Raw genomic sequence first — 19,679 nt, 5'->3', positions numbered from 1 at the left:
CACAGAGAGAGAGACACAGAGAGAGAGAGACAGAGAGAGAGAGAGAGACAGAGAGAGAGAGACAGAGACAGAGAGAGACAGAGACAGAGAGACAGAGAGAGAGACAGAGAGACAGAGAGAGAGACAGAGAGAGAGAGACAGAGAGAGAGAGACAGAGAGAGAGAGAGAGAGAGAGAGAGAGAGAGAGAGACAGAGAGAGAGAGAGAGAGAGAGAGAGAGAGAGAGACAGAGAGAGAGAGAGAGAGAGAGAGAGAAAGGAAATTTATGCTTACCTGATAAATTTGTTTCTTTTACGATATGACGAGTCCACGGATTTCATCCTTACTTATGGGATATGGCCGCCTGGTAAGTAGGAGGAGGCAAAGAGCACCACAGCAGAGCTGTATATATAGCTCCTCCCTTCCCTCCCACTCCAGTCATTCGACCGAAGTTAGGAAGAGAAAGGAAAAGCCAAGGTGCAGAGGTGACTGAAGTTTAATAAAAATAAAGACCTGTCTTAGAAAAAGCAGGGTGGGCCGTGGACTCGTATCATAAAAAGTCAATTTATGCTTACCTGATAAATTAATCTCCATGCAGTCAGCCTCAGAGAAATTAGGCTTGGATGGTTGAAAGGACCCTGAATTAGAAGGTCCTGCCTCAGAGGCAGAGACCATGGTGGACAGGACGACATGTCCACTAGGTCTGCATACCAGGTCCTGCGTGGCCACGCAGGCGCTATCAGAATCACTGATGCTCTCTCCTGTTTGATCCTGGCAATCAGTCGAGGTAGCAATGGAAATGGTGGAAACACATAAGCCATGTTGAAAACCCAAGGGGCTGCTAGTGCATCTACCAGCACCGCTCCCTGGACCTGGATCCGTAACAAGGAAGCTTGGCGTTCTGGCGAGATGCCATGAGATCCAGCTCCGGTTCGCCCCAACGAAGAATCAGTTGAGCAAACACCTCCTGGTGAAGTTCCCACTCCCCCGGATGAAAGGTCTGGCGACTTAGAAAGTCCGCCTCCCAGTTCTCCACGCCTGGGATGTAGATCGCTGACAGGTGACAAGAGTGAGACTCTGCCCAGCGAATTATCTTCGAGACTTCCAACATCGCTAGGGAACTCCTGGTTCCCCCTTGATGATTGATGTATGCCACAGTCGTGATGTTGTCCGACTGAAATCTGATGAACCTTAGTGTTGCTAACTGAGGCCAAGCTAGAAGAGCATTGAATATTGCTCTTAATTCCAGAATGTTTATTGGGAGGAGTTTCTCCTCCTGAGTCCACGATCCCTGAGCCTTCAGGGAGTTCCAGACTGCACCCCAGCCTAGTAGGCTGGCATCTGTTGTTACAATCGTCCAATCTGGTCTGCGAAAAGTCATTCCTTTGGACAGATGAACCCGCGACAACCACCAGAGAAGAGAATCTCTGGCCTCCTGGTCCAGATTTAGTAAAGGGGACAGATCTGAGTAATCCCCATTCCACTGACTTAGCATGCATAGTTGCAGCGGTCTGAGATGCAGGCGCGCAAATGGCACTATGTCCATTGCCGCGACCATTAAGCCGATTACTTCCATGCACTGAGCTACTGATGGGCTTGGAATGGAATGAAGGACACGGCAAGTATTTAGGATTTTTGATAACCTGGACTCCGTCAGGTAAATCTTCATCTCTACAGAATCTATAAGAGTCCCTAGAAAGGGAACCCTTGTGAGTGGTAACAGAGAACTCTTTTCCATGTTCACTTTCCACCCATGCAACCTCAGAAATGCTAGAACTATCTCTGTATGAGACTTTGCATTTTGAAAACTTGACGCTTGTCTCAGAATGTCGTCTAGGTACGGAGCCACCGCTATGCCTCGCGGTCTTAGTACCGCCAGAAGCGAGCCCAGAACCTTTGTAAAAATTCTCGGGGCCGTAGCCAACCCGAAGGGAAGAGCTACAAACTGGTAATGCCTGTCTAGAAAGGCAAACCTTAGGTACCGATAATGATCTTTGTGAATCGGTATGTGAAGGTAGGCATCTTTTAAGTCCACTGTGGTCATATACTGACCCTCTTGGATCATGGGTAGGATGGTTCGAATAGTTTCCATTTTGAACGATGGAACCCTTAGGAATTTGTTTAAGATCTTCAGGTCCAAGATTGGCCTGAAGGTTCCCTCTTTTTTGGGAACCACAAACAGATTTGAGTAAAAACCTTGCCCTTGTTCCGTCCGCGGAACCGGGTGGATCACTCCCATTACTAAGAGGTCTTGTACACATCGTAGAAATGCCTCTTTCTTTATTAGGTTTGTTGATAACCTTGACAGATGAAATGTCCCTTGTGGAGGAGAAGTTTTGAAGTCCAGAAGGTATCCCTGAGATATGATATCCAACGCCCAGGGATCCTGGACATCTCTTGCCCAAGTCTGGGCGAAGAGAGAAAGTCTGCCCCCCACTAGATCCGCTTCCGGATAGGGGGCCCTTTCTTCATGCTGTCTTAGGGGCAGAAGTAGGTTTTCTGGCCTGCTTGCCCTTGTTCCAGGACTGGTTGCCTTTCCAACCCTGTCTGTAACGATTAGCAGTCCCTTCCTGTTTTGGAGCGGAGGAAGTTGATGCTGCTCCTGCCTTGAAATTACGAAAGGCACGAAAATTAGACTGTTTGGCCTTTGATTTGGCCCTGTCCTGAGGAAGGGTGTGACCCTTACCTCCAGTAATGTCAGCAATAATTTCTTTCAAGCCGGGCCCGAATAAGGTTTGCCCTTTGAAAGGAATATTAAGCAATTTAGATTTAGAAGTGACATCTGCTGACCAGGATTTAAGCCATAGCGCTCTGCGCGCCTGGATGGCGAATCCGGAGTTCTTAGCCGTTAGTTTGGTTAAATGCACAACGGCATCCGAAATAAATGCATTAGCTAGCTTAAGGGCTCTAAGCTTGCTCATAATCTCATCCAATGGTGCTGTGCGAATAGCCTCTTCCAGAGACTCAAACCAGAATGCCGCTGCAGCAGTGACGGGCGCAATGCATGCAAGGGGCTGTAATATAAAACCTTGTTGAACAAACATTTTCTTAAGGTAACCTTCTAATTTTTTATCCATTGGATCTGAGAAAGCACAGCTATCCTCCACCGGGATAGTGGTACGCTTGGCTAAAGTAGAAACTGCTCCCTCCACCTTAGGGACCGTCTGCCATAAGTCTCGTGTGGTGGCGTCTATTGGAAACATTTTTCTAAATATCGGAGGAGGGGAAAAGGGCACACCGGGTCTATCCCACTCCTCGCTAATAATCTCTGTAAGCCTTTTAGGTATAGGAAAAACGTCAGTACACACCGGCACCGCATAGTATTTATCCAGCCTACATAATTTCTCTGGGATTGCAACCGTGTCACAATCATTCGGAGCCGCTAACACCTCCCCTAGCAATACACGGAGGCTCTCAAGCTAAAATTTAAAATTTGAAATTTCTGAATCCGGTCTCCCCGGATCAGATCCGTCACCCACAGAATGAAGCTCTCCGTCCTCATGTTCTGCAAATTGTGACGCAGTATCGGACATGGCTCTCGTATCATCGGCGCGCTCTGTCCTTAACCCAGAGCTATCGCGCTTGCCTCTTAACTCAGGCAAATTAGATAATACCTCTTTCATAACATTAGCCATATCATGCAAAGTGATTTGTAAGGGCCTTGATGTACTTGGCTCCACAATCTCACGCACCTCCTGAGCGGGAGGCGAAGGTACTGACACGTGAGGAGAGTTAGGCGGCATAACTTCCCCCTCGTTGTCTGGTGATAATTTCTTTACCGGTAAAGACTGACTTTTATTTAAAGTAACATCAATACAATTGGTACACATATTTCTATTGGGCTCCACATTGGCTTTTAAACATACTGAACAAGTAGATTCATCTGTATCAGACATGTTTAAACAGACTAGCAATAAAGGCTAGCAAGCTTGGAAAAAACTTTCAATAAATTTACAAGCAATAGAAAAAACGCTTCAGCGCTTTCAAAAACACAAAAAAACTGTCACAGTTGAAATAACAATGAACTAATTCAGTTATAGCCAACAAATTTAACAGTAAATGTATGAATTTAGCAGAGGATTGCACCCACTAGCAAACGGATGATTAACCCCTCAATACCCAAAAAAATGGATAATCAATTTCAGATTTGACGCTTTTATCACAGTCAAACACACTGTCACAGGTCTGCTGTGACTGATTACCTCCCTCAAAAATGAATTTTGAAGACCCCTGAGCTCTCTGGAGACGTCCTGGATCAAGGAGGAAGAAGCAGGAAGACTGTGCTAGAATTTTAACTGCGCAACAAGGCGCTAAAAAAGGCCCCTCCCACTCATATTACAACAGTGGGAGACCTGTTACAACGGTTTCTATGCAGAAATAAACGTTAGCCATATGGAAAAAAAATCATGCAAAAAAGATTGATCACCAAAGTACCTCACAAAACGAATAACATGCCAGTAAACGTTTTAATAACAACTTTTCCAGTGTTATGCAAAGTTATCACTAAGCCTGCTACCAGTCGCTTCTACTGCAGTTAAGGCTCATACATTTATTTCAGTATTAACAGTATTTTCTCAGTCAAATTCTAGTCCCTAGAAAATAACTCAACTGCGCATACATTTATCAGCCTGATACCAGTCGCTACTACTGCATTAAAGGCTGTACTTATATCATATGGGTAACAGCAGTGTTTTCTTAGTCAATTCCATTCCTAGAAAATATTATACTGCACATACCTCATTTGCGGGGGACCCCACATGCTATTCCCTTTTCTGAAGTTACCCCACTCCTCAGAATGTGTGAGAACAGCCAGTGGATCTTAGTTACGTCTGCCAAGATCATAGAAAACGCAGGCAGATTTTCTTCTTCTAAATACTGCCTGAGAGAAAAAACAGCACACTCCAGTGCCATTTTAAAATAATAAACTTTTGATTGAAGAATAATTAAGTAAAAAACTCCTATCTCCTCTCACAACCTCCTTCGTTGAGACTTGCAAGAGAATGACTGGATATGACATGTGAGGGGAGGAGCTATATAGCAGCTCTGCTTGGGTGATCCTCTTGCAACTTCCTGTTGGGAAGGAGAATATATCCCATAAGTAATGAATGACCCGTGGACTGAACACACTTAACAAGAGAAATCATGTTTTTCTTGAAGGATGCAGACTTCTTCCTGTACCACTGCTTGAAGAAGGTGTCTTCCAGAAACTGGCAGTAGGACTGGGAGTTGAGCTTGACTCCATCCTCAACCCGAAAAGGCCCCACAAGCTCATCTTTGATGATACCAGCCCAAACCAGTACTCCACCTCCACCTTGCTGGCATCTGAGTCGGACTGGAGCTCTCTGCCCTTTACCAATCCAGCCACGGGCCCATCCATCTGGCCCATCAAGACTCACTCTCATTTCATCAGTCCATAAAACCTTAGAAAAATCAGTCTTGAGATATTTCTTGGCCCAGTCTTGACGTTTCAGCTTGTGTATCTTGTTCAGTGGTGGTCGTCTTTCAGCCTTTCTTACCTTGGCCATGTCTCTGAGTATTGCACAGCTCTGAAATAAGGCCAAACTGGTGGCAAGTGGCATCTTGGCAGCTGCACGCTTGACTTTTCTCAGTTCATGGGCAGTTATTTTGCGCCTTGGTTTTTCCACACGCTTCTTGCAACCCTGTTGACTATTTTGAATGAAACACTTGATTGTTCGATGATCACGCTTCAGAAGCTTTGCAATTTTAAGAGTGCTGCATCCCTCTGCAAGATATCTCACTATTTTTTACTTTTCTGAGCCTGTCAAGTCCTTCTTTTGACCCATTTTGCCAAAGGAAAGGAAGTTGCCTAATAATTATGCACACCTGATATAGGGTGTTGATGTCATTAGACCACACCCCTTCTCATTACAGAGATGCACATCACCTAATATGCTTAATTGGTAGTAGGCTTTCGAGCCTATACAGCTTGGAGTAAGACAACATGCATAAAGAGGATGATGTGGTCAAAATACTCATTTGCCTAATAATTCTGCACTCCCTGTAAGTAATAAGTAACATGTAATATGTGTAGACTTGATAGGACATACATAAGGTTATACTAAGTAATAAGTAACATGTAATATGTGTAGACTTGATAGGACATACATAAGGTTATACTAAGTAATAAGTAACAGTAATATGTGCAGACTTGATGGGACATACATAAGGCTATACTAAGTAATAAGTAACAGTATAACCTTATGTATGTCCTATCAAGTCTACACATATTACATGTTACTTATTACTTAGTATAACCTTATGTATGTCCCATCAAGTCTATACATATTACTAAGTAATAAGTAACATGTAATATGTGTAGACTTGATAGGACATACATAAGGCTATACTAAGTAATAAGTAACATGTAATATGTGTAGACTTGATGGGACATACATAAGGTTATACTAAATAATAAGTAACATGTAATATGTGTAGACTTGATAGGACATACATAAGGCTATACTAAGTAATAAGTAACATGTAATCTGTGTAGACTTGATAGGACATGCATAAGGCTATACTAAGTAATAAGTAACAGTAATATGGCTAGACTTGATGGGACATGGATAAGGTTATACTAAGTAATAAGTAACATGTAATATGTGTAGACTTGATGGGGACATGCATCAGGCTATACTAAGTAATAAGTAACATGTAATATGTGTAGACTTGATGGGGACATACATAAGGTTATACTAAGTAATAAGTAACATGTAATATGTGTAGACTTGATGGGACATACATAAGGCTATACTAAGTAATAAGCAACATGTAATATGTGTAGTCTTGATGGGACATGCATAAGGCTATACTAAATAATAAGTAACATGTAATATGTGTAGACTTGATAGGACATGCATAAGGCTATACTAAGTAATAAGTAACAAGTAATATGAGTAGACTTGATGGGACATACATAAGGTTATACTAAGTAATAAGTAACATGTAATATGTGTAGACTTGATGGGACATGCATAAGGCTATACTAAGTAATATGTAATATGTGTAGACTTGATGGGACATACATAAGGCTATACTAAGTAATAAGCAACATGTAATATGTGTAGACTTGATGGGACATACATAAGGCTATACTAAGTAATAAGTAACATGTAATATGTGTAGACTTGATGGGACATGCATAAGGCTATACTAAGTAATATGTAATATGTGTAGACTTGATGGGACATACATAAGGCTATACTAAGTAATAAGCAACATGTAATATGTGTAGACTTGATGGGACATACATAAGGCTATACTAAGTAATAAGTAACATGTAATATGTGTAGACTTGATGGGACATGCATAAGGCTATACTAAGTAATAAGTAAATATGTGTAGACTTGATGAGCCTTTTTGGTTCTTATCTACTGTCAAATTTGACGTTTATGTTTAAGCAGGGCTCGTTAAGCACATAGTTACGGTAAACAGAGCACCATGCAAGTATTTACATAGCTCTTACAGGAGACAGGCAAGAGACTTGCCCTTTGGTACCCAAACATTATCAAAATTCCAGGAGTGATATAGAACGTCTGCACACATACACAAGAAAAAAGTGCCAGGCAATGATGTCAGAGAGCAAAACACCCAGTAATATCATACTGACCTCACTGTCTTCCTCCTCCTCCTCCTCCTCTTCTGCCTCATCAGATTCTTCACTGTCTTCAAAATACTTTGACTTGTTGGAAGCTGGACATGTGGAGGAGCATGAGGGGCCAGCCTCCCCGGTGGAAGAAGACACGGCTTCATCTGTAGATTTGGTCTTTGATGGGGAGGAATCTTGCGGTAAACTGTCTTTATCTGACGAGGATGGTTCTGCTCCCTCTTCCTTCCCATTCTTCTTCTTATTTTCACCAGCTGTCTCCCCCATACTCAGGTCTCCATTCACACCGACCTCCACGGCCTTCTCCTCTACGACTTTCTTATCCCCCGCATGCTGCCCAAATCTCGTCTTTGCATTTTTACCACAGTTCTGACCGTAGCGAGTGAGCAGCTCCTCAATGGTCATTGTAGCTTCTTCATGCAACAGTGCGGCTTCCTCGTTGTCCACTAAAACACGAGAGAATGCGGGGGAGGGGAACTAATTACATATGGAATCACTAATGGCATCTCAAACATCGTGAATGTCAAAAACACACCCAACACTGCTATCACAACACACCTCAGTAAGCCATCAAGGTCTGGTGGTGTGGCTAGACAAAGTCCCTGCAGTTGACTATCACTGATAAACACATTTTAACACTAGCTATGTCAGAGGAGTATTGTTACTAATAAATTTTACAGGCTATGTCAGGGAAGAGTATTGTTACTAATAAATTTTACAGGCTATGTCAGGGAAGAGTATCGTTACTAATACATTATACAGGCTATGTCAGGGAAGAGTATTGTTACTAATAAATTATACAGGCTATGTCAGGGAAGAGTATTGTTACTAATAAATTATACAGGCTATGTCAGGGAAGAGTATTGTTACTAATAAATTATACAGGCTATGTCAGGGAAGAGTATTGTTACTAATAAATTATACAGGCTATGTCAGGGAAGAGTATTGTTACTAATAAATTTTACAGGCTATGTCAGGGAAGAGTATTGTTACTAATAAATTATACAGGCTATGTCAGGGAAGAGCATCATTACTAATAAATTATACAGGCTATGTCAGGGAAGAGTATTGTTACTAATACATTATACAGGCTATGTCAGGGAAGAGTATTGTTACTAATACATTATACAGGCTATGTCAGGGAAGAGTATTGTTACTAATACATTATACAGGCTATGTCAGGGAAGAGTATTGTTACTAATAAATTATACAGGCTATGTCAGGGAAGAGTATTGTTACTAATAAATTATACAGGCTATGTCAGGGAAGAGTATTGTTACTAATAAATTATACAGGCTATGTCAGGGAAGAGTATTGTTACTAATAAATTATACAGGCTATGTCAGGGAAGAGTATTGTTACTAATACATTATACAGGCTATGTCAGGGAAGAGTATTGTTACTAATACATTATACAGGCTATGTCAGGGAAGAGTATTGTTACTAATAAATTATACAGGCTATGTCAGGGAAGAGTATTGTTACTAATAAATTATACAGGCTATGTCAGGGAAGAGTATTGTTACTAATAAATTATACAGGCTATGTCAGGGAAGAGTATCGTTACTAATAAATTATACAGGCTATGTCAGGGAAGAGTATTGTTACTAATAAATTATACAGGCTATGTCAGGGAAGAGTATTGTTACTAATAAATTATACAGGCTATGTCAGGGAAGAGCATCATTACTAATAAATTATACAGGCTATGTCAGGGAAGAGTATTGTTACTAATACATTATACAGGCTATGTCAGGGAAGAGTATTGTTACTAATAAATTATACAGGCTATGTCAGGGAAGAGTATTGTTACTAATAAATTATACAGGCTATGTCAGGGAAGAGTATTGTTACTAATAAATTATACAGGCTATGTCAGGGAAGAGTATTGTTACTAATAAATTATACAGGCTATGTCAGGGAAGAGTATTGTTACTAATAAATTATACAGGCTATGTCAGGGAAGAGTATTGTTACTAATAAATTATACAGGCTATGTCAGGGAAGAGTATTGTTACTAGGGTTGCACCGATACCATTTTTTTATGACCGAGTACAAGTACCGATACTTGTTTTCAAATACTCGCCGATACCAAATACCGATACTTTTTTTTTTAATGTAATGTGATAGTTTACCAAGCACAATACAGACTAATTATTTAAGATTACTTCTTTATAATTATAAAGGACTGTAATTCAAAAGACATTATGAAATAATAAAACAATTTTATTTGTCACAAGGTTCAATGAACATGTTTATAAATAAAAAAAATTTACAATAAAATATTACATTTAAAGCGGTGATGCAATTGGGTTGTAGGGCTTTTTTTTTTTCCAAAAAAAGCTTTATTGAATGAACACATACAGAATGACATCCTTTACATTCAAGGTGATGAATAGCATATTAACATCCAGGATATTCACAACATATCGAAGGAGACAAGCCAGAGTAAAGGACTGACAAATAACCATATTATTACATTTGTTATGTTCAATGCTGTACATTTCACTTTGCTAATTTCCAATAATACGCTAAAATATTTGAGGCTGACGCCGTCGGGTCCAGACATACCATGTTTACAACCTGTCAAGGTTGTCACTTCAATGTTGAATGTGGATAGGCCCAGCCACGCCAGCCCCAGTTAAACTTTGAACACTTCAGGATGAGACAGGGACAAGAGAGGAAAGATAGGAGGGGGTAGCAGAGAGGGGGGGGGGGAGCATTAATAAAAGGGGGGGGGGGGATGGGGAAATGGTTGGGGAGAGGGAAGAGAAAAAAATAAAAAATTATATATTAATGAGAGGAGGGGGGGATGGATAATGGATATTAACTCTATCAATTTTGGCCCAGGGAACCCAAACCCTTCACAGATTTCGCCACAGCGATCAACCCAAACTCCAATATTATTTTGAACCTATATTTCCTTGCCCTCCCAGATCAGAATCATGTATTCATGTGTCTCCAGCCTCCCAGTCTTTAGATAATGGAATCTCTCTAGGCTCAATAGGTCCCAGACCCGGCCCTCCACTCCTCAAGGCTTGGTGTGTGTAGGGATTTCCAATGTCTTGGTATGAGTCCCTTTGCACAGTTTAACATTAAGAGGAGCAGGTGGCGTTTTGCTTCCATGACTATTTTAGGAAGTTCGTGGTATATGAGATATTTAGGATCCGGAGGTATAATAACTTCTAGTAGTTTGCTGCATTCCCGGAATACCTCGCTCCAGAAGGGCCGTATATGGGGGCAATGCCACCTAATATGTAGCATAGATCCCAGCCTCTCCAACACCCCCCGCTCGTGTGTGGGTAAAAAATTTTCAGCCTCTGTGGGGTGAGGTACCACCTGCTCAGAAACTTAAAATGTAGTTCCTGAAGTCTCATCGAGACAGACACCCGTTTCGCTTAGTGGAATATGGATATCCACGCCTTTAAGTCAGGTTCTAGGCCCAATTCTTGTTGCCAAGCAACCACATAGGGGGGAAGCGCATCATCTCCTCCCGAGTAGTAGCTTATATAGAGTCGAGATAAGATGTTGCGGCAAGCTCGGTGAGGTGCAAAGCACCTCAAAAGGCGTTATTGGTCTATTCAGCGATTCCCTGTCACGCAGGATGTTAAAATAGTGATTGAATTGCGCCGTTCTGAACCATGAGGAGAATAGGTCACAATCCCAATCAGCCAGTTCTGCCTGTAATTTGATTTTACCCCTTGTCAGAGCACTCAATATCGCGGTCTCAGCTAATGTGTAACAAGATCTCCGAGAGTAAATTTTGTTCGCTAACCCGTTATCCGGGTTTTCTCGAACAGGCGTCACCGGCGAGAGGGGTGTGGAGATATGTGGTCTCACCCTAATCAGTTTGTCCCAGCTACGTAGTGCATTTTCATCAGCGGGTATTGGAGGAGCCAATTGGGGCGTTGTGTGGGGCTGATCCACGCGAGAGAGCCCACATTGCCCCTATGGAGAATCTCCCTGTCTAAGCTTATCCAGGCCTTGTTGGGTGAGCCATGACACCACTCGACCAGACGCTGCAATTGAATAGCCTTAAGGTATTCGCTCAGTCGAGGGACACCTGCCCCCCCCCCCGGTCTCTAGGGAGATACATCGTTCTTTTATTAATCCTTGGTCTCAGACCATTCCAGACATAAGACTCTAGTGCTGACTGAATTTGGTGGATTATATGTTCTGCTGATGACAGAGGAATCGCCTGCATAATATAGAGGACCCTAGGCAAGATGTTCATTTTTGCTACTTGGATTCTACCCATCCAAGAGATGGTTTTGTTCTTCAATGTTGCCAGATCTCGGATTACCTCATCTCTTATGCGTTTGTAGTTTATATTCACTATTTCTTTAACCGAGGCGGCTAAGGTGATACCCAAGTATTTTAAATGTTTTGTAACAATTTTTAGGGGGCGACAGTCGTTATGGGATGCAAAAACGTCTCTAGACAATGAAACGTTCAACACCTCAGATTTGGTGAGATTGAGTGAAAAATCCGACACCCGCCCGAACCTTTCAAACTCGGCCAACGACTCCCGCAGGGACAAGTCATTGTCAGCCAGGGTCAAAAGCACGTCGTCGGCGTACATGGCCAATTTATGCTCCACATCCCCCGTTCGGTATCCACATATCTCAGTGTTTTTGCGTATTCTACAGGCTAGGACCTCCATAACCAGGGCAAAAAGCAGGGGTGAAAGGGGACACCCTTGTCTCGTTCCATTTGATATCCTGAAGGATTCAGAGAACAGTCCATTCACACGGACTTTGGCGTTCGGGTTGGAATATAAAGAGAATATATAATTAATGAAACGTGATCCGAAACCCATTTTTTCCAGGGTGTGCAGCATAAATGTCCAATTGACCCGGTCAAAGGCCTTTTCCGCGTCCGTCGACACAAGGACCAACGGAGCGGAATTGGCCTGTGCATGAGTGATCAGTTGGATTACTCTGAGAGTGTTATCCCGTGCCTCTCTGGCCGGGATAAACCCTGTTTGGTCCGTGGAGACCAGCTGGAGCAAGAAGTTTTTGAAGCGATTCGCTATCACCTTGGCCAGAATCTTAACATCGTAGTTAAGCAGCGATATTGGTCTGTAACTGCCAGGCAGGTTTTCTGGTTTGCCCGGTTTGGGAATAACCGAAATATACGCTTCAAGCATTGTACTCGGTAGGGTAGGAGCCTCGGGAAGCTGGTTAAATACCCGAAGCAGATGGGGAATTAATACACCGGCAAATTTTTTGTAGTAGCGCATGCCAAACCCATCAGGACCTGGGCTTTTGTCGGTTGGAAGGCTTTTAATGGCAGCTAGGATCTCTTCCACTGCTATAGGCGCTTCCAATTGACTCGCCTGTTCCGCAGACAAAGATGGCACTTCTGCTTTTTCAATATAGTCAAGGGTCTCTGGTTTAAGAGTCTGTCTGTCTCGGGGGTCTACTTGCAGATCTTCTCTGTGTGTATATTGTATAGGGCTTTATAGAAGGTGCCAAAGATATTTCCCTGTTTGTCCGTGGATTCATAGAAAAACGAGCACAATCTTTTTCGAGCCAACGCTCGGGCCAGGAACTTCCCCGCTTTGTTACTATGTTCAAAGAACATTTGACGCAATATGAGGGCTTTTTTGTGTTGCTCTTCCTGTAGATGGCGTAGCAGCGCCGATCTGACTGAAGCCAGCTCTTTTTGTAGTGCCCGGTCTGTGGGCTGTTCTTTATGTGTTAGTTCTATTTGTGAGACTTGTGCTAATAATACATTATAAGTCTCTCTTTTGGATCTGCGCTTAGCTGCGCTGCGTCTGATCAGGCAGCCCCTGATAACACTCTTGTGTGCCTCCCACACGACAGAGCTATCCATAGCGTCATTCGCGTTCAGGAGGAAATATTCCTCTATGTTTTTATGTAGTTCAGTTGTTAAGAGTTTGTCATCTAGGAGATATTCATCAAGCCTCCAAACGTGAGGAATTATTGGGGTGTTTGGCCAGTTGATAGTGCATTTAACAGGTGCATGATCCGACCATGTGATCGTGCTGATACTGCAACCTGTTGTCACCCAGAGACCCACGAGTCGGTAAAAAGATAGTCTATTCTGGTGTACTTCCTGTGGGGGGTGTGAATAAAAAGAAAAATTTTTGTCTGATGGGTGGTAGGTACGCTAGATATCGTGTATGACTAGGTCTCTTAAGGACCGAGATAGATGTTTAGTCACTTTTTGTGGGGTGCTGGAAAGGCCGTCCAAAGCATCCAAACTGGGGTTTAGTGAGATATTAAAATCTCCTCCCAGGAAGAGGACACCTTTCTGTATTTCCAAGATGAGCCGTGCTATATTCTTAAAAAACACATCCTGTGCCCTGTTTGGGAAATATAGATTGGCCAGGGTCATGGGTCTGCCATATAATTTGCCTATCATAATTATATATCTTCCATTAGGGTCTTTCAAGATTTGTTCTGATTGGAAGGGAACACTGTGGTGGAACACTATGCCAACTCCATTTTTTTTGGAGGGTCCAGAAGCAAAATTAGCTGTTTGATAGTGTCTGCTAAACCACTTGGGCTCCCTGTATTTAGAGTAGTGGGTTTCTTGAATAAAAATGATGTCACCACCCATTCTATGTAAGTCTCTTGTGATAATTGAGCGTTTCCCCGGGTTGTTTGGGCCCTTAACATTCACTGTGAGGAGGTCCAGATTATGGACTCTATGCCGCTGGTGCGGGAGCGCCATTTATGTGCAGGGGGGAGGGGTGGGAGAGAGAGAAAAAAAAAAAAGGGGGGGTAATATATAAGAGGGAGGGGTAGAAAGCGGGGAGGATAAGGGGAGAGGGTAAATGGAGGGATAAGAAGTGGAAGTTTTAAATGGAGGAGGGTTGATACGTACAGAGAAAGGAACAGGGGTGGGGACGATTTAAGGGGGGTATAGGGGGCACGGGAGGAAGAGGGATATTGAGCAGAAAGGTGGGGGAAGAAGTAGCAGGTGAAGAGGATTCCAGAAGGTACCAGGCAACAAAAGGCTGGATCCTCACGTGTAACACAAAAGAATCAGGGGGTAGAGGGTTAGAAGATAGGGGATAGGTATCTATATATTTAGTAAGTAAACCAATAGGAGGTATTAGCCTCAATACTCTTGTAACAATATATTAACAGATAATTGAACTTTGTAGGTATAGTAACTCCAAAAATGTCATTAACCATTGTCAGAACATTGATGTATACTAAGGACGAATACCCAAACCGTCCAACATAACAGCACCCGCATGGAACTCTGTATATTCTATAAAGTGCCCGGTTCATCAGCCCACCCAGTATGCCCTAGTTCATATTTAGCTAGATTCTTCCTCAAACTAACCCCACGTGCTTCTTTAATTAGGCTAATAGGTTTCTCGACTAGGTGTTTTTTTTTTTTGTTTTTTGTTTTTTAAATATTTTTAATTTATATTGTTTTCTCATAGTTCTCCAATAATGTTTATGGAAGAGTTAAAATTCCTTGCAGCCTTGGTTTCCCTCACCTGATGTAACATGTTCCAAGCGACTGCCCTCTTCCCTCCTCCAGACCCAAGAGGTCTCCTATTTTTAAATTCTATGCTATGTTATTATATATACATTTTGCTAGTTCTTGAGGGGGGAAAAAACAGCCAGTCAGACCAACCGCTTGTATCCCTGAGTGAGAAGTATATTTGTGCATGAGAAACTGTGAACATATGCAACAATACAATGATAATTGTCAAGAACAATTCAGCAATTAACACAGTGCTATAGATGAGCGTAAAAAACTATTTATGTAAGAACTTACCTGATAAATTCATTTCTTTCATATTAGCAAGAGTCCATGAGCTAGTGACGTATGGGATATACATTCCTACCAGGAGGGGCAAAGTTTCCCAAACCTCAAAATGCCTATAAATACACCCCTTACCACACCCACAAATCAGTTTAACGAATAGCCAAGAAGTGGGGTGATAAGAAAAAAAGTGCGAAAGCATAAAAAATAAGGAATTGGAATAATTGTGCTTTATACAAAAAAATCATAACCACCACAAAAAGGGTGGGCCTCATGGACTCTTGCTAATATGAAAGAAATGAATTTATCAGGTAAGTTCTTACATAAATTATGTTTTCTTTCATGTAATTAGCAAGAGTCCATGAGCTAGTGACGTATGGGATAATGACTACCCAAGATGTGGATCTTTCCACGCAAGAGTCACTAGAGAGGGAGGGATAAAATAAAGACAGCCAATTCCGCTGAAAATAATCCACACCCAAAATAAAGTTTAAATTTTATAATGAAAAATGATAAGCAGAAGATTCAAACTGAAACAGCTGCCTGAAGTACTTTTCTACCAAAAACAGCTTCAGAAGAAGAAAACACATCAAAATGGTAGAATTTAGTAAAAGTATGCAAAGAAGACTGCTGTGCAAATCTGGTCAACCGAAGCTTCATTCCTAAACGCCCAGGAAGTAGAAACTGACCTAGTAGAATGAGCTGCAATCCTTTGAGGCGGAGTTTTACCCGACTCGACATAAGCATGATGAATTAAAGATTTCAACCAAGATGCCAAGGAAATGGCAGAAGCCTTCTGACCTTTCCTAGAACCAGAAAAGATAACAAATAGACTAGAAGTCTTTCGGAAATTCTTAGTAGCTTCAACATAATATTTCAAAGCTCTAACCACATCCAAAGAATGCAATGATTTCTTCTTAGAATTCTTAGGACATAATGAAGGAACCACAATTTCTCTACTAATGTTGTTAGAATTCACAACCTTAGGTAAGAATTTAAAAGAAGTTCGCAACACCGCCTTATCCTGATGAAAAATCAGAAAAGGAGACTCAAAAGAAAGAGCAGATAATTCAGAAACTCTTCTGGCAGAAGAGATGGCCAAAAGGAACAAAACTTTCCAAGAAAGTAATTTGATGTCCAATGAATGCATAGGTTCAAACGGAGGAGCTTGAAGAGCCCCCAGAACCAAATTCAAACTCCAAGGAGGAGAAATTGACTTAATGACAGGTTTTATACGAACCAAAGCTTGTACAAAACAATGAATATCAGGAAGATTAGCAATCTTTCTGTGAAAAAGAACAGAAAGAGCAGAGATTTGTCCTTTCAAGGAACTTGCAGACAAACCTTTATCCAAACCATCCTGAAGAAACTGTAAAATTCTCGGAATTCTAAAAGAATGCCAGGAAAAATGATGAGAAAGACACCAAGAAATATAAGTCTTCCAGACTCTATAATATATCTCCCTAGATACAGATTTACGAGCCTGTAACATAGTATTAATCACAGAGTCAGAGAAACCTCTTTGACTAAGAATCAAGCGTTCAATCTCCATACCTTTAAATTTAAGGATTTGAGATCCTGATGGAAAAAAGGACCTTGCGACAGAAGGTCTGGTCTTAACGGAAGAGTCCACGGTTGGCAAGAGGCCATCCGGACAAGATCCGCATACCAAAACCTGTGAGGCCATGCTGGAGCTACCAGCAGAACAAACGAGCATTCCTTCAGAATCTTGGAGATTACTCTTGGAAGAAGAACTAGAGGCGGAAAGATATAGGCAGGATGATACTTCCAAGGAAGTGACAATGCATCCACTGCTTCCGCTTGAGGATCCCTGGATCTGGACAGATACCTGGGAAGTTTCTTGTTTAGATGAGAGGCCATCAGATCTATTTCTGGAAGTCCCCACAGTTGAACAATCTGAAGAAATACCTCTGGGTGAAGAGACCATTCGCCCGGATGTAACGTTTGGCGACTGAGATAATCCGCTTCCGAATTGTCTATACCTGGGATATGAACCGCAGAAACTAGACAGGAGCTGGATTCCGCCCAAACCAGAATTTGAGATACTTCTTTCATAGCCAGAGGACTGAGTCCCTCCTTGATGATTGATGTATGCCACAGTAGTGACATTGTCTGTCTGAAAACAAATGAACGATTCTCTCTTTAGAAGAGGCCATGACTGAAGAGCTCTGAAAATTGCACGGAGTTCCAAAATATTGATCGGTAATCTCACCTCCTGAGATTCCCAAATCCCTTGTGCTGTCAGAGACCCCCAAACAGCTCCTCAACCTGTCAGACTTGCATCTGTTGAAATTATAGTCCAGGTCGGAAGAACAAAAGAAGCCCCCTGAACTAAACGATGGTGATCTGTCCACCACGTCAGAGAGTGTCGTACAATCGGTTTTAAAGATATTAATTGAGATATCTTTGTGTAATCCCTGCACCACTGGTTCAGCATACAATGCTGAAGAGGTCGTATGTGAAAACGAGCAAAGGGGATCGCGTCCGATGCAGCAGTCATAAGACCTAGAATTTCCATGCATAAGGCTACCGAAGGGAATGATTGTGACTGAAGGTTTCGACAAGCTGATATCAATTTTAGACGTCTCTTGTCTGTCAAAGATAGAGTCATGGACACTGAATCTATCTGGAAACCTAAAAAAGGTTACCCTTGTCTGAGGAATCAATGAACTTTTTGGTAAATTGATCCTCCAACCATGATCTTGAAGAAACAACACAAGTCGATTCGTATGAGATTCTGCTAAATGTGAAGACTGAGCAAGTACCAAGATATCGTCCAAATAAGGAAATACCACAATACCCTGTTCTCTGATTACAGACAGAAGGGCACCGAGAACCTTTGTAAAAATTCTTAGAGCTGTTGCTAGGCCAAACGGCAGAGCCACAAACTGGTAATGCTTGTCTAGGAAAAAGAATCTCAGAAACTGATAGTGATCTGGATGAATCGGAATATGCAGATATGCATCTTGTAAATCTATTGTAGACATATAATGCCCTTGCTGAACAAAAGGCAGGATAGTCCTTACAGTTACCATTTTGAATGTTGGTATCCTTACATAACGATTCAATATTTTTAGATCCAGAACTGGTCTGAAGGAATTCTCCTTCTTTGGTACAATGAAAAGATTTGAATAAAACCCCAGCCCCTGTTCCAGAACTGGAACTGGCATAATTACTCCAGCCAACTCTAGATCTGAAACACATTTCAGAAATGCTTGAGCCTTCGCTGGATTTACTGGGACACGGGAAAGAAAAAATCTCTTTGCAGGAGGCCTTATCTTGAAGCCAATTCTGTACCCTTCTGAAACAATGTTCTGAATCCAAAGATTGTGAACGGAATTGATCCAAATTTCCTTGAAAAAAAACGTAATCTGCCCCCTACCAGCTGAGCTGGAATGAGGGCCGCACCTTCATGTGGACTCAGGAGCTGGCTTTGATTTTCTAAAAGGCTTGGATTTATTCCAAACTGGAGATGGTTTCCAAACTGATACCGCTCCTGAGGATGAAGGATCAGGCTTTTGTTCCTTGTTGTGACGAAAGGAACGAAAACGATTATTAGACCTAAATTTACCTTTAGATTTTTTATCCTGTGGTAAAAAAGTTCCTTTCCCTCCAGTAACAGTTGAGATAATAGAAACTGAGAACCAAATAATTTATTACCCTGGAAAGAAAGGGAAAGCAGAGTAGACTTAGAAGACATATCAGCATTCCAAGTTTTAAGCCATAAAGCTCTTCTAGCTAAAATAGCTAGAGACATATACCTGACATCAACTCTAATGATATCAAAGATGGCATCACAAACAAAATTATTAGCATGTTGAAGAAGAATAATAATGTTATGAGAATTATGATGTTACTTGTTGCGCTAAAGCTTCTAACCAAAAACTTGAAGCTGCAGCAACATCCGCTAAAGATATAGCTGGTCTAAGAAGATTACCTGAACACAAGTAAGCTTTTCTTAGAAAGGATGCAATTTTCCTATCTAAAGGATCCTTAAAGGAAGTACCATCTGCCGTAGGAATAGTAGTACGCTTAGCAAGAGTAGAGACAGCCCCATCAACCTTAGGGATTTTGTCCCAAAACTCTAATCTGTCAGATGGCACAGGATATAATTGCTTAAAACGTTTAGAAGGAGTAAATGAATTACCCAAATTATTCCATTCCCTGGAAATTACTTCAGAAATAGCACCAGGAACAGGAAAAACTTCTGGAATAACTACAGGAGATTTAAAAACCTTATTTAAACGTTTAGATTTAGTATCAAGAGGACCAGAATCCTCAATTTCTAATGCAATTAG

General features: G+C 41.7%; 1 protein-coding gene across 1 annotated transcript in view; it reads right to left on the bottom strand.

The window, feature by feature from the left end:
• PPM1G (protein phosphatase, Mg2+/Mn2+ dependent 1G) overlaps nucleotides 1–19,679 on the bottom strand; it is a gene marked incomplete in the record, with an annotated part of 375,123 nt that overhangs the window by 159,549 nt on the left and 195,895 nt on the right. Inside the window, 1 exon segment of the mRNA XM_053710941.1 lies at nucleotides 7,609–8,051. Within this exon segment, the coding sequence (XP_053566916.1) occupies nucleotides 7,609–8,051 (443 nt within the window).

This window comes from Bombina bombina, chromosome 4, assembly GCF_027579735.1.
Source record: "Bombina bombina isolate aBomBom1 chromosome 4, aBomBom1.pri, whole genome shotgun sequence".
Taxonomy (NCBI): domain Eukaryota; kingdom Metazoa; phylum Chordata; class Amphibia; order Anura; family Bombinatoridae; genus Bombina; species Bombina bombina.
Note: the sequence above shows the minus strand (reverse complement) of the source record. Positions and strands in the feature narration are given on the sequence as shown.